Source organism: Heliangelus exortis, chromosome 11, assembly GCF_036169615.1.
Source record: "Heliangelus exortis chromosome 11, bHelExo1.hap1, whole genome shotgun sequence".
In the NCBI taxonomy this organism is placed as follows: domain Eukaryota; kingdom Metazoa; phylum Chordata; class Aves; order Apodiformes; family Trochilidae; genus Heliangelus; species Heliangelus exortis.
The window spans coordinates 9,435,365-9,459,929 of record NC_092432.1 but is presented as its reverse complement, the minus strand read 5'-3'; the positions used below and the strand labels follow the sequence as shown (position 1 = coordinate 9,459,929).

The window sequence follows — 24,565 nt, the reverse complement described above, 5'->3', positions numbered from 1 at the left end:
GCCTTTGTTCATACTGATATGTCAGAACTCTAAATCATCCAGAATATTGTTGCGTATTTTTCTGTTGCCTATAATAATTTAAACAAAGTAATTTATATTTCTTTTCAGGCAAAACTACTCTAGCTGACTGTCTGATATCTAGCAATGGAATAATCTCGAGCCGCTTGGCAGGAAAGGTGAAGTTATATTCCTGTTTTTCACAAAATTCAACTGTGTATGTGCTAGGATTACGAATCAGTGATGAGTAAGGAAATGCCATTCCTAATTTTTCTAAGCCTCGTTTTCTCTCAGGTTGGTAACTAACTTGTGACAGTACAGATTCTACAGATTTATCTCCTCTTTTGTTCTTACACTCAGCTGAGGTACCTGGACAGCAGGGAAGATGAACAGGTCCGAGGAATAACGATGAAATCGAGTGCAATCTCATTGCACTTCATGAAAGGTAAGTTGTTTATGTTTATGTAAGAATAAACTTTGATAGATTTATGGTTTGTCTTCCCTCTCTCTTAATTGTTGCTGTTGAGATATTTTTGTATGAAACTGTTGCTTTTGTGTTTCCCAGTGTTAGGCCATGGTTCTGTGAAGTCTTAGGCATGCATTCAGTTGTTAACCAAGATAATCAAGTTGCATTTCTGGGTTAGGAAAAGCATCCTTAATTGTGTCTCTGAGTGGATGGTTTGTTGTATTTTTTAATTTAAGATCTGAATCTTTATATTGTGTACTTAAGTCTTGAAGTAATGTCACTTGAATGCAAGACCTTATCTCAGTAAATTGTTCAGAGAGTTAACAGTGCAGTTACAGTGTCATCTTTGTTAAGACTCCCATATTTCTCACTAGTCTTATCCTTAGTTAAGTGAATTAGAAACATGATACATTAGCAACAGGTTTGTGCAGAAAAAAAAAAACAAACTAACAAACAAATTGTATGAACATAAAAGCCACTGTTGGTCATTCTCTATCATCTACAGCTGATTGTAAAAATGAGTTAAAATCAATGATATTCCAGCTAAGTGTTGAAAATTGTGGCTGTTTTATTGTTGACTCTGACATGACCTTACTTTTAATGCTCAGAATATTTTATGTACAATTAAGATGTTTGACATTTTGATTGTGGCAGGTGATAAATGCAGTGAGTTCATCAAAAGTTGAACTAGAATCTCCACTAAGCCAATTTTGGGGGATGTAAGGTAAAAAATATGGAAAAGTTCCACTGTATTGAAAATATTTTGGTAATACGGAGTCAAAGGCATGGTTTAAAAAAGTAACAAGGCTGAAAAAAGGCATTTTATCCAGAATGTAGGGTTGATTTTTATGACCTTGTTATGATTTGTCTTTGAAACGCAGACTGTGATGCAGGTGAGTTGTATTTTAGTTAGTGATTTCTTTGTAATGCTACTAAAAGCTTGTCAGGGTTTGGGTTTTTCTGTTTGTTTGTTTGGTGTATTTATGTTTTAATTTTCCAATGGTAGCTTTGTCTTGAGAGACTGACATTACAAGTGAAATGTCAATGAAGTGGGCACAAGCCAGGCAGAGTTGTTCTGATGAGAGTTCCTGTCCTGTTGGAGGTTTTCTTTAGGGTAATGGTTACTGCTTGGTCCTAAGAATAATAGCTTGAGCAGTGTGGTGGCTGAAAGAGATGTTTTTTAAAACTGTTCTAAAATATCAATTTATTGTTTGACCCTAGGTGATCAGGAGTATCTGATTAATTTAATAGACTCCCCAGGGCATGTGGATTTTTCTTCAGAAGTATCTACTGCTGTCCGACTCTGTGATGGCTGCATCATAGTGGTGGATGCTGTTGAAGGAGTCTGTCCACAGGTGAAACAAAGTATATTCAATATAGAAAGGGGGGTAAAGGAATCTTATTTTAAAGTGGGTAGAGGAGTCTTAAGTGCATTGTGTAAAAATAAAAGATGAGCTAGATTTAGAAGTTTTCAAAGCTTTTAATAAATAACAGTATACTTGAGATGCAAAAGAGGGGAGTTCGTTGTGCTGAAAACTTGAGCAAGGCTGGAGAGTGGGTGTAGTGATGGAGGGTTGAAACAGCATGTGATTTTTCTGGTAATTGAATTATTTGTATAGAGAATAAATAAATTTCTAAGGGAAACAATATATTTACATGTGCTTTGAGGCTATTGGAAGTGAAATACTATGCAAAATAGCATTCAGACTGCTTTTTTTCATGGCTTACTTTTATAAAGAGGGGGTTTTTTTGTTTGCTCTGGGCATTTTTGTCATGAAATTCTGCCATTCTGCAGAATTCTGTAATAACTAACACTGTGTTCTGTGGGAATCAAATTTCTGGTTTGAATGTTAACCTTTCCCTTATTATTTGTTTCATTACATTTTAGAATTATATTGACCTTTACTTTGATATACCATCTCTTTTGTGGTTTTGAGCTTTCTGTAATGGATTTTTAAACAAACTCTTTCCTTCTTAATAGACTCAAGCAGTCCTACGGCAAGCGTGGCTGGAAAACATACGGCCAGTCCTGGTGATTAATAAAATCGATCGCTTGATTGTGGAGCTCAAACTCACCCCTCAGGAAGCATACTTGCACCTGAAGAATATCTTAGAACAGGTATTCCCATTACAGTGTTATGTTTGCACAGCAGAGTTTGTTGAGTTTTTGTTCCTCCTTTTCTCCATTCTTGAATTGAGAGAGACTGGAATATTCACTCTTTCACAGCTGGAATAAACTGCGTGCAGCAGAATTGGTCTTTTCTGACTTGTAACATCTAGTCTAACTTTTAACAGTGAGAAAGATTTTATTTTGTTGGTTTTGATGTTCATTCAGAATGCCTGCAATAGAGAAAAATGATATCAAGAGTACTGTGTCCAGTTCTGGGCCCCTCAGTTTAGGAAGGATATCGAGGTCCTAGAGCAGGTCCAAAGGAGGGCAACCAGGCTGGTGAAGGGACTTGAGCACAGATCCTATGAGGAGAGGCTGAGGGAGCTGGGGTTGTTCAGCCTGGAGAAGAGGAGGCTCAGGGGAGACCTCATCACTCTCTACAACTCCCTGAAAGGAGGTTGGAGCCGGGGGGGGTTGGTCTCTTTTCCCAGACGACTTTCAACAAGACAAGAGGGCATGGTCTTAAGTTGTGCCAGGGGAGATTTAGGTTAGATATTAGAAAGAATTTCTTTACGGAGAGGGTGATCAGACATTGGAATGGGCTGCCCGGTGAGGTGGTGGATTCTCCATCCCTGGAGACATTTAAAAAGAGCCTGGATGTGGCACTCAGTGCCATGGTCTGGCAACCGCAGCAGTGGGTCAAGGGTTGGACTTGATGATCTCTGAGGTCCCTTCCAACCCAGCTAATTCTATGATTCTATGATTCTATGAAGTGATTTCTGACAAGTCTTCAGAAAAGTCATCATTTTTAGAAAAGATATGCTGAATGTTTTGTTCTTCCTATTAAATTGCTCTTACTTCTTTGGAGATAGACAAATATTATCTTTAGACCACTCATGGTATTCAAGGCTTTATGTAGGGATAAAGTTAATTTATCTTTTAAATTGTATGTTAAGTTACCTTCAAATCTTTTTTTCTGCTCAGCTTACTTGTAAGCACTTGTCTGCCTAGTTTCTCTTTGCACTTGTTTATTGTTTGTTGGCAGTAAAAGTTCATCTTCTACTGCTCCTTCTGAGACAAAGTGTATTACATTTGATAGTCTGTATCTGATTCAGTCCTGATATGGCAGACTTTGACTTGTAAAGAACACAATGCTTTGTTTGAAATGTCTCATCAAACTCCTGCTGTCTTCAAATAAGCATGAATAGATGCATGAGGTCTGTGTTTTAAATTGCAAAATGAAACATAAGCATGGTGTCTTGTTAAAAAAAATGTTTTCTATATTTTGGAAGGCGGAGGAAATTGCATTTTAATTGCAAAGGTTGTGAAAGAGTGACTGAATCTTGGGTTATTTTTACGTCTCTTTCTGTAGATCAATGCAGTCACTGGAGCACTCTTTACCTCTAAAGTCTTGGAAGAGAGAGCTGAGAAAGAAACAGAAAGTGAACGTGTTTCAGACGTTTCTCCAGGAGATCAAATTTATGACTGGAGTACTGGATTGGAAGATACTGATGATTCACATCTTTATTTTTCACCAGACCATGGAAATGTGGTGTTTGCAAGTGCAATTGATGGCTGGGGTTTTGGGTATGTCTGGGATTTAGTTAATGTCTTTTAAAAAAATTGATTACTGCAGTTAATCTTTAATTATTTTCAGTTTCTTCTCATTTATAAAAGATGTTTTTTGTGTGTGTGTGTGATATGCAACTGTACATAATCAGTTCTAATATATTAACACTGGACAGCTGAAAAACATTACCAGCTTTGTTGTTTATATGACAGGAATCCTTGTTTTACTTACACAACAGCTGCTACTGAGCCCACTGTCATGTCCAGCCCAGCCTGGTAAGCTCAGTATTATATTAATTGCTGACACTGGAGCAGTTCAAAAACTGCAGCTGCTTCACAAGTAGATTGGGTCTTCCAGTTACTGTGACAGTGACATTCCTAACAAGCATGAGGCAGGCAGCTGGCATCAGGGCAGTAGTTTCATGTTTCCAGTTTAGCCCAATACAATGCTGGGTCACAGCATTACTGTCATCTGGGTTTTTTTTGCACCAGACTTGTCCTTGAAATCTCACATTTGTTCTGAAGTGTTTATGTTCTTCAGTTTTAATTTTTTTTTTTTTTTTGTTCTTCATTCAGGTGCCTTTCCTAGCCCTTTTTACCGAATGTCATTATATTTCTGTTTCAGCAGTTGCTAAATGGCATTGCAGAGATGTTAAAATAAACGTAAGAATTTAGGGCTAGAACAATTTCAGAAGATTTTCTGGATTGCTGTGTTTCAGTTTATGATCAGTTTTGTTTTTCAGTCCTGTTCTTAGACATTAGTTTCAAAGGGCAGGCTAGTTAATGGTTACCCATGTTCTGGTCGCCTACCACAAGGTGGAGTCGTTGTCTTCATCATGGAAATGTCATTAAAATGAAACAGTAACACAGTGCCTATCTTTAAGATAGTAAAAGCTTAAAAATAAATAAATAAATAAAATAACCCACTTCCTCTGCAATGACAAGAAATTTTTGTGCCATACTCCAAACTGTGCATGGAACCTTATACAAGAGCTTAACTTAGACTTAAAAATTCTGAAGTTGACCTTGTTTATCTGCCATGAATAATAATAATTTACAAAATAAAAAATTAGAGTGCAAGTAGTATTACAGTAAATTGAAAGTCAATCTTAAAATTCAGACACTGAAATGTTCTTTAGTCTAAAAGAGGACTTTTCATAGAAGATGTGTGTGGGGGAGACCATTTCTGAAGGCTGGGCAGAGTTTTGAGTTACGTTTGATCCATGCATTAACAAACATCTGAAGTCCTATTCCCATGGGGTGTCCACACTCACTCTTCTGTTTTATGATATGCAGGGAAACAGAATTTTGATTTCTGTAGCCTTTAGCTTTCCTGACTTGCAGCTTCTCAATGGAATTCCATGGGGAAAATAGATTATGATACTAAAATACTCTGTTGCACAGAGTATTTGGAATGTATTTGGAATGTAACTGTTACAAATTGTTGAAGTTCAAAGTCAACAGTATGAACATTTTCTTCAGCAGATATTGAAATATTTTAGAGCTATCTGCAATTTTTGTCCTGTATGGAAAAAGACTGGTCAGTTTGCAGCTTCCTTTTGTTTTGGATTCTGACAAAGTCTGTGGAAAGGATTAAGTGTAAATAAAACCAAAAAGCTAAGTTTTTGTTTTGGGAAGCTGAAAAGTGTGCTGCCAGAGAATGCTAAACATTGAGAAAAATGTTTCCTAAACAAAATCTTAAAGTCGAGTACTTTGTTGCTTAATAAGTAAGTATAATGGTTACTTTTGTAAAAGTGATACTTCAGATAGTTATTTTCACTTCATGAGTTCTTTTCCTCTGATAATTTCTCTGCAGATAGAACTAAATTTCATACAAATGTGGCAGAAAACTGATTTTCTTCCCCAGCTCAGAAGTTGAGAAAAAATACTTAATTTATTGATGTAGGAGTTTACTCTGTGATATACTTCGAGTTTATGGATCTCATTTGTATTAACATAGATTTATATACCAAGAGGTGGGAAAGAAAACCTTTCTAAAACAGTGCTTAGGGGCTGAGTCCATAATGTCTTGTTTTTGTAGAGAAATCAAATGGAGATTGTTGGCTTTTGGATACTGCCTTGTTTCTTATGATGAACTGATGGTTCTGACAAATCATATAATGGGAGGGGGAAAAAAGAACATTTTCCTTAATTGGTTTTAAGAGGTACTTCTGTACTACAAGCAGTAATGTGTGGTGAAATAGGGTTCAGTGGAGGATCTTCTTAATTGGGGCAAGTCTTGCTGCTGTTGAATGGTTGTGGATTTTGTTCTTAGCAGTACTATGTCTTGTCATGGCAGAAAAAATTAAGCCATTAGACAGTGCCAGCCTCATCCAGCACAGTTAGTGTATATGCTTTTCTTATAATCCTCAAGAGTGCCATAAATACATATACAGGAGCTGCTGGTACAGGAAACTTGAAGATTCTCCCCCATTGTGGGATAATTTCTGGAAAAAAAGTCTCCTTTTGGTGTTAGTTCAGAATTCACAGCTTATGACTTGCTGACATGGACAGTTCTTTTACTAGGTGTGTAGAAAAATGAGAATTCTGGATTTCAAAGAACAGATAATCAGATATCATAGCTGTGTAAGCAGGATTTTTTGAATTGTAAATGTATATTTTTTTCTGCATGCACAAAGAGTAAATATGTGGAAAGTTTTTCTATTACTGCTCACTGAATATATTCAGCAAGAAAACCATAGAACATTCAGGACTCCCTCATTAAGTCATAAGTAACCTGATTTCATTAACTCATGGGGACCACTGAACAATACAATTGGCTTTATACTACAGTTTGGCATAACATTTCTTATACTTTTTTCTGAGTTTTATTAATTATTAAAATAATGATTGAAGCCGTGTCCTAATAAGTTAATTTGAGCTCTAATTACCATCAGCTGATGATTCAAGTGTGGCTTGATTTTTAACTTGTGCTCTTCTGGTGACAGACCATAGTTAAATGTGTCATGGGATCTCTTTCATGGAATACATTTGGGAATCATGACATAAATATTTAGCACATTTGTATTATGGTTTTAAGTTTTTATTGCGGGAGTAGTACACAAATACTTCAAATAAACAAGTTCAGCCTTGAAGCTTACTTGAAATTAAACAAAAATGTACTGCCCACAGTTTTGAGCTGTTATGACTTCTTATTTTTGCAGGTGTAAGTGTTAAACAGTGTGAGCTAATGTGAAAGCAATCAAACAGATGAGAGTAAAACAAGGCTTTGAGGTTCATGTGTTGCTTAGGCTGATAAGCACATGTAAATGGCATTGCATTTTTATCAAGATGCTGCATTTTGTTTCCTTTCAGCATTGAGCATTTTGCCAAACTGTACAGCCAAAAGATTGGAATCAAGCCTGCAGTACTAATGAAGACTTTATGGGGAGACTATTATCTAAGTACAAAAACAAAGAAGATAATGAAAGGTGATCAGGTAGGGAGGATATGGTAAATATTAGATAGGTTTTCTTTTGTAATCTTTTTATTCTGTTCCTCACAAAGGGATGTTCCAGGTTCAAGGATGAGCCATAGCACAAAACAGATGTAATGAGGGGAAGACTGACAGTGTAGAAATCAGAGCAGTGAGTGGGTCTGTGTCTTATGTGAAGAATCCTTCAACAGTGAAGAATTCAGGATATTCAGACTTAGCTTAGGATTTAGAATTTAGAAAATCTTTTTTTACCTTAGTGAGAACCCATTGCATGCTGTACAGAAACCTTGGCCTTGAAGCTACAATTCTTTTGCATTGAGCTTTTCCACCACTAAATGTTAAGAGAGAAGAGGAAGTTTCCCTATTTTAATTTAATGATGAGTTTTTTGTGTTTGTAATAAGTGACAATAGCTGTAAAAATGTTGATAACCACGCTCAAGGTAGAGATGTCCTGTATTTATCAAGCTCTTTTTCTGCATTGAAACATTTGTTCTTCAGGTTTAAATTTCATGTTTATTTTGTCTTACACTATTCTTAAAAGGCAGACTGCTGAAGTAGTTATCTTGTGTAGTAACAGATAATTCTGGATTTTAAATAAATGTTTTACATGCTTATTATGAAAATGGTCAGTTAAAAGTGCAGTCTTAAGCCTATTGTAAAAGTGAGGAATTGCTAGTAATTAGCTGTATGTTTATGTTCTACCAGTCAAAAGGAAAGAAACCTTTGTTTGTGCAGTTGGTGCTGGACAACATATGGAGTCTGTATGAAGCTGTTATGAAAAGGTGAGAAGATCTAATTATGGCATCTCTTTCCAGGTGCTATGGTGATTTTTAAAGTACTTGCACAAGAAATGTAGATGCTCACTATATTTTGCTGTTGTGTTTTTTCATCTACTTCTTTTTCTTACAGAGACAAAGAAAAAATTGAAAAGATTGTCACCTCTTTGGGACTGAAAATTGGTGCCCGGGAGTCACGGCATTCAGACCCTAAAGTTCATCTTAATGCCATTTGTAGCCAGTGGCTGCCAATATCTGATGCAGTCCTCTGTATCCATGAAGAATATACTACTTTTTGTTCCATAGGCACTTCTCAGGCTTCAAAGACTCCTCATGTATTTCAAAGTGTGATTTGGTATAATTTGCTCCCTTTTTTCAAATCTGTGCCCATGTTAGTGGGACCTGTTTTCTCACTTGTCTTATTAATTTACATATTTACAATTAATCTTACATTTCTGCCAACTTTGGGCTTTTGCCTGCATCCTTGTGTTAGGCAAACAAGTTATAAAACTGGAGGTAGTTTAGCAATGCACTTTCAGTATGTAGTTTAATACTTAAATTTTAGTGTTTTTCCCAAAGGATAAGCCAGTCCCCTTTTTATAATAGTGTCTTAGCTATTCTTCCATGAACTTCTGTATCAGGTGTTATATTTTAGGTATGTGCATTCTTAATCCAAGATCAGCCTTTGCTCTTCATCTGCTGTGTAGATGGTCTTGTCATTGTTTATTATAGTACATGTTGTATTCCAATAGATACACACAAATTTTTGATGTATAAATACTAATTATTTCTATAAATCTTGCCCCAACTCTTAGTTTTTCAGTTGTACCAGGAGGAGCTACTCCTACTTAACCATCCTTCTTGGCCTGGGATAAATGCAGGCACCATTGCTGACTTGAGAGCACAGCTGTATGCAACAGAGCTGGATTTTAGAGATCTGTTGTTGCTGTAGTTAGTGCATGAGACTGATTTAAAGAATCAAACATTGAAAGCATTTATCTTCCTTTTATTTTCATTCAGTAAGGAAAGACAAATATATGTCCTTAGCCATTTATTTTAGCTATGGTGTGTAATAAACTTCCCAGTCCTCTTGACATCACTGCTGAGAGAGTGGAAAAGCTGATGTGTGTTGGAGCTAGAACATTTGATTCTTTGCCACCAGAAACTCAGGAACTGAAAAGTGGTGAGTAGGTGTTCTCCCATTAACATGAAGCTTGTTTCTCTCTCTGTGGTTTTGTTTGTCTTTGGATTATGAAATGTGAAGTAATCTGTACTTAAATTCATTGTTATTTTACTTGTAGTAGCTTTGTTGATGTTTGTCAGTAACATGTTGTAGTATTACATTTTATATTTATCCCATATTTGTGGTTTTTAGACAGATCAACCTGCAAGTGATGTAACGTAAGATGCTGGCACTGGGGATTTTGAAAGGAAATGAGTTTAATATTTGTTTTCAGTTCTAAAATTCATGGAAACCCATAATTCTGTCCACACTGTTGGGGAAGAAAAATTCAAATAATTTCCTTTTATGTTTGTTCAGCTTTTATGAAATGCAGTAGTGAAGGAACAGCCCCTGTTATTGTCTTTGTTTCCAAAATGTTTGCTGTTGATGCAAAAGCATTGCCACACAATAGACCAAGGTAAGAAAAGGTAACATTTGACTTTCTGCTCTACATTAGATACTTTGAGGAATAAAAGTCATGTTACAAGCATGAGTAAATTGTTTTTAACCTGAGAAAATAATTCACTAGTTAGAGATTTTCTGAACAAATTCAAGAGATTATTTGTTTAATCATATTAATTTTAGACTAAAATGCTTTTTACCAATATCTTAGGTTTTCCTAGCACTTCCTAGATTTACTTCGTTTTTTGTCTTACTGCTGTGATCTACAAATATTCCACCAAAAACCTTTCTTGAAGTAAATTTGAATTCAGGGAAAAGATGCATTTCATTGATGGATTGGCCAGACACTAGATGGTGCAGTTTTACTTTGAGCTCTGATCTGAAATGTATCTAAAGGAAGAGTTCTTGCTCAAGGGCTGGTGTAGCACAGCAGTGCCATTCCTGCTTTCTCCTCTTCTCTTGATGTCTACTTTTAGTTATCAGAGAAGACTGTAGCCAGGCCATCACTTTCTGACCTGTTCATGCACTTGTTGGGAGGATTGAGATTTTTTGACATGGTGAGGGTGTAGCATAGAGATATAGGTGGCTTTTACATACACCAGACATAGAGAGTCATGAATATATTTGCAAGATTTCAGTCAAAAAGTTAAAAAAGACAAATCTAGCCTACTGCAAATCCTATTTTGTGACTATAGCATGGATTTTCAAGCAAAAGACTGTTTCTGAGAGATTCTGAGTTTCCCAAGTCTAATGGATAGCTCTTAACTATTTTCATTCCATTTCGTTTGCTTATGAGCACTCTGCTTCATGGTGGGCTTTTTTTTTTCTCCTTAGTCATCTCCCTTAAGGGTGAGCTGTTTCACATGGCATCTGTTAAACTTCTATTCTTCTAAAAGACAGAAAAAGAGTCCCAAAGACAAAAAGGATATTTTGAGGAAAATTGCCATGTATTATGGTTCATGATGTCTGTTTGACCAGATCAATTTATTGATTTTAGGAAATGATGCATTCAGTACAGAAGCTTGTACATTGTGATTTGTTGCTTTTATTTTCTCCTTAGCTAATCAAATGTGTTATCCTCAAATTTGTTTTCAGAATGCAAATAAAATTTCATTTTTGCACTCTGATACTTATTGGGTAGCAAATCTGTAACTTTGTCGCTTTTGTTTGAAAAAAGACATTTACTGAGTTGCATGGAGGATTGCAGTTGAATGATAATCCAAGTAATTCAAAACCAGTCCAAAAATCCATACAAAATTTAGAAAAATTAAACTCTCCAAGATAATGTTGTAGGAGAGGGAGGACTGCCCTAGAATAATTTTTGAGAGACATGAGACATATTAGTGATGACTGTAGACAGTGTGTCCTTTCTCCCTTTTTATTCAGTAAATTGAAACTGTGTGATTTTGCTGATCAGGTATTATTCACAAAGTTTTGAAGTGACAGTTGGATTCCATTATTTAAAATAAAAGTAATATAGAAATCATATATTTCTCAAAATTTATATTGTAAAGGTTCTTAAAGAAATAAGTTGGTTTTACAAAGGAAGGAAAGCTATCTCTGTGAAACAAAATATGTGTTTTAAAAGCACAGCATTTTGAAAATGTGGTTCCTAAACATATTTTTTTAACTTTATTGGCCATTTAGTGCTATTTACAGTTACATGGTGAAGACTGCTTAACAGAATTGAGTGAAGGCTGTGCGGAGTGTGTGAGATCTTACACTTTTCCAATTCCAGCTACAACTGTCTTTTTCCTTTTGTAAGATAGTGTTGGGTAGTGTTACCTTTTTGTCAATTTCTTTCCTATATCTTGTTACACTTTTTCCATCTGCTTGTTATACTTTCCAAGCAGAGGCTGGAAAATGCAAAAAGCTCTTCTAAGTCCAGGGTGTACAGCAAATGATAATGAAGGTTGGATTTTTAATTAAAACAAGCTCCTTTGAGACTGCTGTTGGCAACTAGTAGTTTCTAGAAGGTGACTTTAAAAATTAATAGATCTATACTAAAGCTGCAGGTTTTTTGGCTTTACTCTTTAAATAACGAAGTTTGTCACCTGTGAGAACTTTAGAGTTACATGGGAAAATAATTTGTGGTCCTCAGGTTTTCAGGCTATACTTATCTTTCTTCAGAAAAAAAATGAGACTTTTATCTGGTACTAGTATGTCCCTTGTTTTTTTATCATGTTTTCTAAAGAAATTAGTTTAATGCAATTTTGTTTTGTCTTCTCATTTCTCGTGTCTGGCCTTCTGTAATTATTTGCTAGTTCAAACAAAATCAGACAGAGGAGGAGATTTAAAATATAACAGGGTCATGCAAATTTAAAAATAATTGGTGGTTGGGCAAAGTAGACAAATAAATTAGGACCCCTGCTAAGAGTGTGTAGTGTGATCTCCTTCACTTTAGATATTAAAATATTTAAAACTAGTAGGAAACAGGGCTTTACTGGCTTATTTTGGAGCTACTTGCAATATGTAATGGCACTGTGTTTTTTTGATATGTCTGTGGTTATTTATTCTTAAGTATTGCTGTGTGCAGAAGTATGTATTCCCTGTGAGATCATTGTATGAAATTTTATGTAAATTCTGATTGGAGTAGCATTGTTGTTAGTTTTATTTATGCACATTTCTTTCTAGTGCACCTTCATTAGTGCTTTCTGTCAAAATAGAAAAGGTAGGAAATAATCTTAGTAGGTGTATGTTAGTTCCATAGATATTTCAGAAGGTTTAGGAAGAGTACTGGGTATACTCCATGCAGAATTTTAGCAAGCAAGCTGTATTCAAGGGAGCAGTCCTTAGGGATGCTGTAGTCAGAATTCTTTAAGTGCCAGATGGTGAGCAGAAGAGCATCCAATGATTTAGCCAGAACTTAATTCTGAAGAGCAGAGTCATGAAGAGTAATCCAGAAGATTCTTTATGAAATACTTTGATTTAAAGATAATAATGGAAATTACCCCCTTAGTTTCATGAAGTCAAGCACATGTCCATGAGCTCATGGAACTTAAACCCAAAAAGAACTATATGGAGAAAAGGTATTATATATTACTACAGAAACATTGTTCATGGCATGGGAGATGCATCAGAGAAACATGTGGGTGGTAGTATCAACCTTTGGAAATCAGCTGATGTTCTGGCTGTGAAGTTTTCTTTTTAAAGTTGTCTGAATGTTAAAAGGTTAAAAAAATAAGCATAACACTTCCTGTAATAATCAGAGGCCGATTTGTATTTAGGTTTTTTGTTTGATTATTTACTATGAATTTTTGAGTAATGAAGTCTCTGATAAGGTGGAAGAGTAGAAAAGTTGTTCAGATTAATTGGATGAGGAAGTTCAGTGTATTTGTTTTGAACTTAATTGAGTTATGCTGGTAGAATGTGGGAATAAAGTTGACAGTAGCTTGCTTACTTTAGCTGAAATCCGATGCATTTAGTCAACAATCTACTGAATGTTAACAGTGTGTATATTAGAATCTTTTCCACTTTATTATTTCCATAGCATTTATTTACCACATGGTTGTGGTTAAGATGAATTAGTACTAATGTAGTTACCTGTAATAAAGTAGTCAGCTTTATTACTTGTGCCTGGTTCATGTGTATGTTCTCTGGATGCTGTAACATCCCTCTGGATGTAGGAATATTTCTTAGGATGTAGGAATACAGGGAATATTTCTTTTAGTTTCTGCTTCAGAATTTTAATTTTCTTCTTTATGTGTGACTTGCATGGTCCCATTTTTTTCTGCCCTTCTTGTGAGGCTGTAAATCCTTGTGGACTGAAAAAGTGAAGGGAAGAAATATGGCAGGGAGAAGCAAGAGAGAATCTTTCTTCTGGTTTGAGTGGCTTTTGTTCAAAATTGATTTCCCTTCTAATTGGTTTTGCCAACTGGAGAAACTGAATGAATCAGGGTATAATTTAAAACTGGTTTTGTTTCAGATTCAGTGCCTTACATGCATTAATCTTGTTCTGTGTTCTGCTTGAGTGTGTTACAATTCTATATGGATTTATTTGACAACATTATCTTTTTGTGATTGCTAATGATGCTACTGGGAGTGACTAATTTCCTAGAAATTGATGGAGACAGAACCCAGGGTGGAAGTCTAGGTTGTACCTCCTAACTGAAGTCCCACCCACACTCAGTCTGCTCCTTATCAAATTGGGAATATAATTATCTGTGTTTGTGGGCTGCAACTGACACTAGTGGACCAGATTCAGGATTGCAAGGTATTTTCAGCCTTTATGATTAGGGCTATCTGACACCTAAATTTGCTGATACTTTAAAAAAAGAGTAAAATAAGAGTGAAAAAGCAAAATTTTTTCTTTTACTCTCAGGATTATTAAAAAAAATATTTTTTGACAATAAAATGTCTTGGCATGCATACATACATGCTCATGTGTATACTGTGCCATCATATATAGACTGCGTTTATGCCACCCTTGGCTCATCTGTGCTTTCCCTATCAATCTCTCTCCTCTGGGAATTTTTCAGACATTCCAAATCCTTAAATAACTTTGAACAGCTGCCTTCAGGAAAAAAAAAATCATAAAAAAGTTTTCTTCTCCACCATCTGCTTTGTATTTTGTATTGTCAAGCCTCACTGTCTTTTGCAGTAAAATAAACAAAGCAAAGAGAAATACCACATTGTCCCAAATTTCATAGATATATATTCTTAATTCCATCACAATAATTGTGTAAGAGATGATTTTTAGAAGAAAAAAAAAGTTTCTGGGACATTTGTAGTGGCAATTTTCTCTTATTTTGCCTTTTCTATGATATGCAGTGTGTGTCTGTCCCAGGCTGTGAGTTCTGAAAGTCTGTGCTTCAGATTCTGACAGTTTTTCCTGGGAGTTTCTCTTAAGTAATTTTTAGAGAGATTTTTAACTTAATGTATAGCTTTCTTACTGACACGAGTTTGCATTTTAGGTAAACATGATAAACAAGTTCAAAGTGATTTCCCCAAGTTCTAAAAATAATTTTGGTCAAAATGAAGGGTTTCATTAAACATTTTTAAATTGAGTATCTGGCAGGATGTAGATGTCATGTATACAGACAGCATCCATACTGAGACACTGAACAAAATCTAACTAGCAGTGAATTGGTCTCAGCCACGAGGCTTTCTGCCCCTAATTAATCCAGGAGGGCAGAATAAGCATCCAGTAAGTGTCTCTACTGGCTACACATAAAAACTTAGTCCCTTAAGTGATGGATTGTTTTCCTATTTGGGATTGTGGTCTAGTTGATACAAGGTTGTGATTAAATTTTATTTTAATTTTTTTTTTTTTTTTTTTTTTTTTTTTTTTTGAGATCATGTCTATATTCTTGTTCTGTAAAGACATATTACTGCTATAGTGCTTGCCATTCTTTTTTTTCCTCTTACCATTAGTTACTACTACTACTGCTCTTCAGGAAATTTTGACCTGTTTTTATAGTTGTGGAAATTAGACTGGAAGTGACTTGTCAAAGGCTTCTCAACAAACTAAAACTGTTAATGAGGGAATGTTTGGCTTTAGTGCTCTGTTTTGCAAACTGTGCTTGGTACAATTGACTGAAAGTGTCCTAAACTGTCTTAAAATTAAGAACCATTTTTCTTGCCTCTGTCATTTGACCAAATGCAGGAGTAAGGACACATCATGCAGATGGGTTTTGCTGTGAGGTTATGTTCAGCTTCTTGATTTGAAGCCAAGATCTAAGACTTTGTGATTAATAATTCCTCCTTATAAGCAGGTGATAAAGAGCTGTAATGATTATAAGCAAGATCACAGGTCCAGCTATTTGTATGGGAAATTAGTAGAAACAGGAGACATTGAAAAGAAAAGATGATTAGTATCTGAAATTGATTTCATAGTTTGGACTTTATTACATTAGAAGATAACCTCATCTCACAGATTTTGTTAAGGGCCAGATTTAAAAATCAAATGGACTATTTCAGGCACTGCTGTTAGATTTCATATATGTGTAATTGACTTCACTGTGTAAAATGCTTGAAAGGAGAAGCCTTTAAATACCAAGTTTGTTTATATTGCCTTACAGAAAAATGATAATATAAAGTTTAGTTTTTCATTCTTTATTGCTTTAAATCTTACATTAAAGCACTTAAATTGCTTGTGTTTACCAGTGAGTAGATAGAAATTCCACCAGAATATTAGAATTAATTTTTGTTGTTTTTGCCTCAGTTTTAATCTTGCCCTTTATGATGTTACACAGTACACTTTATGCTTAGTCTTAACTGCTCATCTAGCTCAGGATAACATCCTGGACATGGTGTAAAAAGCAATTTTGAGAACTGGCTTGGATCTTTGCCAAAAAAGTGAGAATCAAGACACTTATTTTAACAAAATAAACTGAAGTTTAACAGTGGCCCCTTCCAAGACAGGATAGAGAGTTTGCTAATTTTAGCTGGCTTAAAATATGTGGTATAATGTTGACAAAAGGCATTCTGCATAACTTTTTGCTTATGCCAAATAAAGTATTCTAATGATTTTGATTTAATTTACTTAATATAAATCACATTTCCAAATCTTGTTTTAAAATAAAACATAGGCCTTTAACTCAAGAAGAAATAGCTCATCGACGTGAACTTGCAAAACGGAGACATGCAGAAAAATTGGCAGCAAATCAAGGAAAGGAGGTGTCAGAAGAGCCTCTAAGTGAAAATGCCTCTGAAGCACCTGGGAACACAGGTGATACAAAAGGTATGTAATTCTCTGCTATCTGTTTTCCTCACAGGCCATTTAATAGTAGTGTCTTGGTGTTGTCAAGGGGCTGGGTACCTTACAAAGGAACATCCACAGTCCAAACAGTCAAAAGATGGAACTGAAACTAAGATCAAACTAAGGAAGTGTTTGATCTCAGTATGTTGAGACAGAAGGTGCTTGGAGGGGATACTTTGCTGCAAAAACAAATAATCAAATAATTTTCACTCTGAGTAGTAAAGTGCAGTGATGAACTTTTGCCCTTATGTATGAGGTAGAAAGGTTGAGGTTTGTTAAGCTTACTGCTGGAACCTTCTGGTGGACTTGTTAGTAGAATACTTTTGCCAGTATAAACTTTATTTCCCCTAGGTTTTTATGAGAATAACTGTTTCATTAAAAAAAATATCCCTTTATTTAATAATAAATTGGTATAAAAGCAGTGTATGAGCAACAGGACTGAATTATGAGTTACAATGAGGCATTCTTTACATCTTCTAATGTGTCACCAGGTGTGATTGCATATTATGTAACTGATAATTTTCTTTCTTCAGATGATGAGAGAGAAACTGCTTTTCTACTTCATATATTTTTCTAACTTTGATTAGGTGAAGAGCAACAGCTCACTGGTCAAGTAGAGGGCACGACCTCTAAGGCAATGAAACAGGAAGCAGACAACAAGGAGTCTTTCATTGCTTTTGCTAGAGTGTTCAGTGGAGTGGTGCAAAGAGGGCAAAAGATCTTTGTTTTAGGACCAAAATATGATCCTGCTGAGGCTTTGCAGAAGGTAAGAGGTGTCAGTGAAATGTTACCATAAACTGGCAACACCGGTGACCTAACTTTTTGCGTAATGCTCATTGAAAGAAAGAAAGAAAGAAGTAAAAAAATTTAAAAAGTATCAAAGTACTTTAGGTAATTGTGGTAATAGCTGGTTTTATCAGTAAACTCATTTAAAACCTTAGCATTTCCAAAGTAGTTTAAGTACAGTGTTGCATTAGTTAACAATAAATCCAGTTTGTGCATACAAAGAAAACTTGCAAAGTAAAAAACAGTGCTTTTGCAAAACAGGAAAGCACATAATAGTGATGAAAGTGCATAATAATAATAATGAAAAAAATGTTGTTAATGTTTTGAGACTGTGTTCATAGAAGTGCATTACTTATGACTTTAGAACATTTTATCAGTGACAATGAAAAGTGAGCTAGGAACACTACACACTTAAAGTTACAAAATAAGGCAATATTTTTGGTTTTTTGGTAACATTTGCTTGTTTGCCACAGGACTGGATTTTTCAGATTTTTAATATCTACCTTTTGAAATGAAAATGCTTTAGCATGCATTTCTTAGCTTTGGAATGCAAGGAGGTTGCAAGGGAGAAGTTTGTATTAGTACTAAGTGGTAAGTAGCCAACACCATTTGTTTTACTCTGTGTAGCTGTCATCCCACAGTTCTGCTACAGATGCTCTGCCATTAGTACCTCACATGGCTTGCTGCACGTTGGAGAATCTCTACTTGCTTATGGGAAGAGAACTTGAAGATCTTGAAGAAGTGCCTGCAGGAAATGTTCTGGGTAAGATGTAGCCAGTGTTTGTAATCCTAGAGCTTGAATCCTTTGTTCACCCAAAATACACTGAAATTGTTTTTGATGTGATTAATAGTAAGAAAACTTCAATAAATCTCTAAATGTTTATAGGTATGTTGTGTGTGGAAAAAATGAAGGCACTATAATTAAACTGTGGTTTCTGTGAACTTTGAACTATGAGCAGGGAGAAGATGCATGAGTAGGAGAAAACTAGTGTTACAGTAACCTTATTTACTGTCATCCTCAGGTTGGAGAATTGCCAGGTACATGTCATTGCCAGGAATTGCCAAAGGCAGGAAGAATGTCTCATATTTTATAAATTGCAAAGATTATTTATAATATTTTCATAATAGTGGAAATTCTGTATTATGACTTTTCTAGTAATACAGATAATTGGAGTTTTATTTATGGGTCTACTTGGACTATGGTACCAAAAATACTTTTTCTATGGCTGTGGCAAATTTTGAACTTTCTCCATAGACAACATTCTGAGTTGAGAAGTCATCCTAATCATTGAGTTACACTCTCTTGTGCCAGATTCTGAGCTGCTTTGCTGTAGGGTGTGATGCTGCTTTTGTCCTTCATTTGTCTTTTTTTAATACCAAAGCTTGTGCTTTGAATTCAGAAAGTGTAAACTTTAGAAGTGGTTTTTTTTTTTAATTTGTGAATGAAGATGTATGAACTACAGCAAAACAGAAGCTATTTTTTAAAACATTTTTTATTGTTAATGAAAAGTGTGGAAACAGTATTTATGGTGTAATTTCATTCAGGATAAAATGATGCTGTTTTAGGGGAGAAAATAAATTGAAAAAGTGGTAGAAGTTTAACAATGGAGATTACTACAGGCAAGTTAAATTATTTTGGTTATGTTTCTATGTTAAGAATATTTCATCTAAATCAAGACTATCTCTGTCACACTGGTGTTTTGAAGCATTCAAAATTCATCAGTATTCTGGCGAATGCAGGAGGAAGTGAGGATGGTTGATCTGCTTGCTCCCATGAAATAATCTCTTCCTTTTTTTTTAATGGCTTTTTAGATACACATGTGTAGACATTTATTTATTTGTTTATGTAAAACAGGAAAAGGAAATAACAAGCACAGGAAAAGCATCATTTTGTAACACTCATTCTGATGTTTTTGTAGTTGAAGATAAGAATTTAGTGGGTGATCCTCAAAGTGAAAAAGGAAAAATTAGAAGGCAATAAATAAGGAAAAAGTAATTTAGGCTCATGCATAAAGACTGAGTAAGTGCATGCCCTCCAGATGCACATAACAGCTCCCACTCCCCCACCCCCTTTTTGTTATTTTTCTTGTTGCTTTCCTGTAATTGAAGGCAAATGACTCTTGTTCTGTAAGAAAAAAAGGAGATTTTAGTAACTAAAACAGTGGTTGGAGGCAGTGTAAAGATGTACTTTAAATAGGCAAAAAGAGGTAGTGTGTTTTTGTGATGATATCATGCACAGATTTTAAGGGTCTAAGATTCCTGTGCTGTGCATTGATTCTTATTTTAAAGTAATTTAAGCAAACACTAATGTAAAAAACTTGTTTCTGAACACACTAGTTTAGGCTCTTGTGTAAGTACAAGCATGTATGTTTAGGTACTTGTATAAATGAATAATGTTGTGGGCTTTTTCTAAACTTGGCTCAATTACATGTTTTTCTGAATAAGTGAGGGATTATGAAGTGATACATTTTTGTTACTTGGAATAAAAGTGATCTCAAGGCATGTTGTGCATGTGCTCTTATGCTTGTGCACACGAGTTCAGAATAACATGCATCTTAAAACTGACATGTATTCTGCTTTTTATCCACAAGTACCACGCCAATAGACTTGGTTTGCTAGCATATAAACCCCAGATTTTTTGCAGTGCTGCCTATATGACTTTTAAAGTGCTTTTTGTGTTTTGTTGAATACTGTTAAAAGCAAAGCTTTTCCCTTACCATTAGATCTGTAGTGCTCTAATACAATTCTCAGAGGGGGCTAGAAGATTTCCTGGATGGTTTTAAATGCTGCATTTAAGAGCTATGTGAATATCAAGTATTCTACCAAATAAGAGTATTTTTTTCTTTAAGTTACCAAATGCCATATTTAAATGCAGGAATCTGTAAGTCACTCCTCTTGCCAGCTCATTACAGACTGACTTCCTGAGTGTCAGGCTGCTGTGTACCTTGGTTTTCCCATCTCTAGATGTTTTTTCATGTTTTAATTATTTACAAAGCACTTACAGGATTCTTGACATGTAAACAAAATGGGACAGGAAATACTCACCAGCTTTTTTGTACCTTTCTGAAGGTAGGTGCCATGCAGCTGTAGTTAGCTTGACGAGCTGGTATCAAGTAGTGCAGCTAACCTCATTACAAGGTGTCTAACAAGCATTTTATTCCTTTAGAACCTCATCGAACAATTTAGGAGCTTTTAATAAGCAGCCTCTGTTAAGTGCAGAGAGCAGCTGCAAGCAGTGATGCCATTTCAAAGGCCCAGAATGGCTTTCTAGGACTGATGCCAACTAGCAAGCATTACCACCTTCTGTGAGAGCCCCAGGAACAGTCCTGCTGTTGCACCAGCCTTTTATTTCTGTGCAAACATTTGGTGGGCTAATTTCACTCTCTGAATCAGTAATGTGATTATTTAAAAAAAAATTTAAAAATTAAATCGCCAGCCTGAAGTGATTCCAGCTGCATGGCCTGTCTCATCTCTGCATGCTCTGAGCAGTGAACACAGGAGGGCAGTCTTTCTCAAGAATATTACTGAAATTAGCCAAAATAGTGATGAAACAAAGAAAACTCAACCCTTTCTCTTCAGTCTTCCAATGCTGACAATTTTTATTGTCATCTGCTAATAACCCAAATAAAAAACCTTAGCTAGTTCATGGTAATCCATCACTATTCAGGAAGGGTATATAATCGATTGGGTTTTGTCACTGAATGACATTTTCTTGCTGTAAACAGTTGAGGTTACCTGACATCATTATATATATATTGATTTCCTATCCAGTGAATGTTTTATGAGTGGCTAAATTGTAGAAAAAAATTAAAAATGTTTAAATTGCTTCTTTGAGCTAAAGACATATCAGTTAATTTGCTGTTTGGCATCTTTCAGTTTTGGAAGATGAAACCATTTTTTTAACTCTATTGTTGCTGTAGTGGACTTGGTCCCTTTGCAGTTATTTGCAGTTATTGCTCATTGTGATTCCCACAAGGAGATTGAGTGATTTGTGTTGCTTAACCCACAGTGTAATGTAACTCATGCACATCTAAAGAGCTAATGTCAAATGAAATAGAAGTTTATTTTGCTGATCATCTGAGAAGTTGCCTTTGTATTACAATTTTCTGTTTGATTTTTGACTCCGTTTCAGGGGACTTGACTTGCTAAATTTTATTGAAAAAAATTTATTGAAAAAAAAATTATTGAAAAAAAAAAAAAGTGGTTCATTACATTATTTTCAGATCAATATCAACATATCATTGGAGAGAAAAATATATGGTGTGTCTTAGGTCAGAGATATAGCACAGATTTGTCTTTATTGGCCCAGCTAAGATTTTTTTTGAAAAATACTTTGAATAGTTTAATAGTTTCTTTATAAAGCCTTTTAAGATTGAATGGTTTTTAATTTATATTGAAGAATTTAAATTGCTTTCTGAGTAGTTGTATTTTTTCTGTTTTTTTCTGGCTGTAGCTTCTTAAGACTATAAAAGGAAATAAAAAATTTTCTTCTTTCTGAAGAAAACCACTTCTAAATTCTCGAGTGCTTGGGAATGTTCTCTGCTGTAATTTTCTGGAGTTTATTATGAAATCTTAAAAATGTGTTTAGTCTTGCCACTGGAATATAAGGTTTTTTTATCATATTTAAAAATTGAACTCTAATAGGGTATTTAAACTAGAACATTCATCTACCAAGAAATGCCTCTAAGTTTGCCCTTGACCACCTTTGGATTACATAAAAAATTTCAAATGATTAAGCTTTGATGAAAGGAGAGAAATATTCTGTATCCCTTCTAAAGGAATTTATAGCTATTAGAATCTGTAAAATCTGAGCTTTTGCTTAAATGAAAACTACATTTCTCAAAAATCTTCCAAATGTGAGGCCAAGTACTCCTGATTCTTTGGTGTTTCTATGCAGACAGATACTTGCTGATGCTTGAGGTTTCCCAAATAGTACCAGATGGAAAACTGCCTGGACTTGTCAGTGTTCATTGTTGCTGGTTACACGCAGCCTGTGGGCAGCACTGGGACTCAGGAATCAAGACAATTTCATACCATTGCTGCTTGAAGAAACTCACAGCACAGCAGCAGGCACATGCTCTTCAACTTCTCAATGGAAATAAGCATGGAAGAGGGTTTGAGGTGCAGGCAGTCATCTCTGTTTATCTTCCTTGTGATCACTTCAGAAATAATTGATTTTTGGTCTGGGCACTGCTTAATAGATACCCATTATTATACGAAGATAAACTGAGAAGAATTAGGGCCAGGAGGAGGCTGACTCCTTTTCCTCCTGTAGGGCTGGAGGATTGGTTTCTGTAGTCATTGCCTCTGGGCAGATGACTCAAGACTTTCACTAGCAAACCATTTATGGCTTTAGGTCCCAGATTCTAGTGGCTTATCACCAGAATTTCCAAATCTTCTGAGTAATTGGTTGGATATGACATTTTAAGTCTCTTTAAAATGAGAAGTTAGGGATTTTCCCCAGTATTTCACAGTTACTTCCTTTAGTCAACATAAATGTATTATTTTTAGTCTCTGTGAAACTGAATATGTCCATGTATAAATATAGAGAGAACAATTATCTACAGAAATAGCCATATTTATTACTTGGCTAATGAACCTCTTTAATCTTTCTAATACTGTTAGAGAACAAGAGTGTTAAAGTCATTAGTATCACCAATGTAAAATGGAAATAGAAGTCTCAAGGTGTAGTTTTGAAACGATTGGCTGAGCTCACATCCTAATGTTGCATTTGGGATTTTTTCCATCATAGTGAGATACATCACTGACGACTTTGGGAAGTTACCTCACATTTTCATTGGAAGAGCTGAAAACTCTAACCTTCCTCAATCTGCTTGTAAAAATAACTTGGAACATTCTTTTGTGTTTGGTGGTTTGTATTTTTTTAAACTGGACTTCTCTTTCAATATTGTTTAGTAGGAGGCACTTCACAGTATAATCATGTGCCCTCCTTTCTTACCATGTGGTTCCAACAGGAACCATCTAACTTGATTAGATAAAAATCTCAAAAGAGACTTTAGCATTCATTACTAAGTAAGGATTTGTGATGGAGGAACCAAAGTTGCTTCAGTTTTGTACTCAAAGTTGTCAGAACTCCATTTCTAGGAATATCCTACCTGCTCATGCTCCTAGGAAATACACTCACTGTATGAAGAAGTGGGAACCATCAGTGCTGGGGTGAACTTGGAAACTGGGGCACCAGAGTAAATGGCTGAGATTGATCAAGCATGCCTAATGTGAGGAGTTAGTGTTTAATGTTCAGTTTGCAACAAAGATGTAAATCAGTTGATGTAACAAGGTTCTGCATTTAGGCTGCTTAATTGAACCTTTTATAACTCTGCAAAATGGTTTTGAATGAAACACACCGGAGAATTCCCTTTGCAGAACTAGTTTCATGTAGAACCCAAATTTTCAGAAAGCTGTTTTAAAAGAACTTTTCCTCTCTTTAATGTGGCAGTGGGTCCTCTAGAATTCAAACTGAGAACACGCAGTGTTATTTCAGGATGATACAAACCAACTGCTGTAAGCACAAATGAGTTTGAAAGTACATGCCTTATGATATATAAATTCATGTATAGCAAGTCAGACTTAAAAAAAAGGCATCATGAATCAAATCTGTTTAGGAATGTGTTCAATTGCCAGTAGAGTTTTGTTGTTAAAGGATTTTAAGTTTTGCAGTGTTACTTAGAGAAAACAATCTCATGCTACGGTGCTCCTACCATAGCTTCTCTCTTGCCTTCATACACAGGACTTAATCCTTTACATGGATTTACAGCCTCAATCAGAACAATGTGCTTTTCATAACATATCCTTAAATAATGCAAACTGCCTGCCCAGGTAATCATACCAGTGATACAGACCTTTCAATTTTGGATGTTTATCTGTTTTGAAATATGCCCTGTGTAACTTGAAGGGGGGAGAAGAAACTTGAATCTAGAAATCAGTTTGTCTGAAAATCTTATCCTCTCTGTGGCCTCTTGAAGGCAGTGAATGAGTAGTGGACAAAAGTAGGTTTTGTAACCAGGTTTGTTGGTTCAGTCTGGTTAGATATTATTTTTGCACAGCTCTTGACTTCTGAGTAATTTCTCCTAACTTCTTCAG

General features: G+C 35.3%; 1 protein-coding gene across 1 annotated transcript in view; it reads left to right on the top strand.

Annotated features, from left to right (window-relative positions):
- EFL1 (elongation factor like GTPase 1) overlaps positions 1 to 24,565 on the top strand; it is a 59,879-nt gene that overhangs the window by 1,432 nt on the left and 33,882 nt on the right. The window contains exons 3-15 of the mRNA XM_071754392.1: positions 109 to 176; positions 358 to 442; positions 1,685 to 1,818; positions 2,445 to 2,582; positions 3,946 to 4,160; positions 7,458 to 7,581; positions 8,284 to 8,360; positions 8,488 to 8,624; positions 9,415 to 9,537; positions 9,895 to 9,994; positions 16,509 to 16,660; positions 17,266 to 17,444; positions 18,092 to 18,227. Of these exons, the coding sequence (XP_071610493.1) occupies positions 109 to 176; positions 358 to 442; positions 1,685 to 1,818; positions 2,445 to 2,582; positions 3,946 to 4,160; positions 7,458 to 7,581; positions 8,284 to 8,360; positions 8,488 to 8,624; positions 9,415 to 9,537; positions 9,895 to 9,994; positions 16,509 to 16,660; positions 17,266 to 17,444; positions 18,092 to 18,227 (1,668 nt within the window). The remainder of the gene's footprint in view (positions 1 to 108; positions 177 to 357; positions 443 to 1,684; positions 1,819 to 2,444; positions 2,583 to 3,945; positions 4,161 to 7,457; positions 7,582 to 8,283; positions 8,361 to 8,487; positions 8,625 to 9,414; positions 9,538 to 9,894; positions 9,995 to 16,508; positions 16,661 to 17,265; positions 17,445 to 18,091; positions 18,228 to 24,565) is intronic.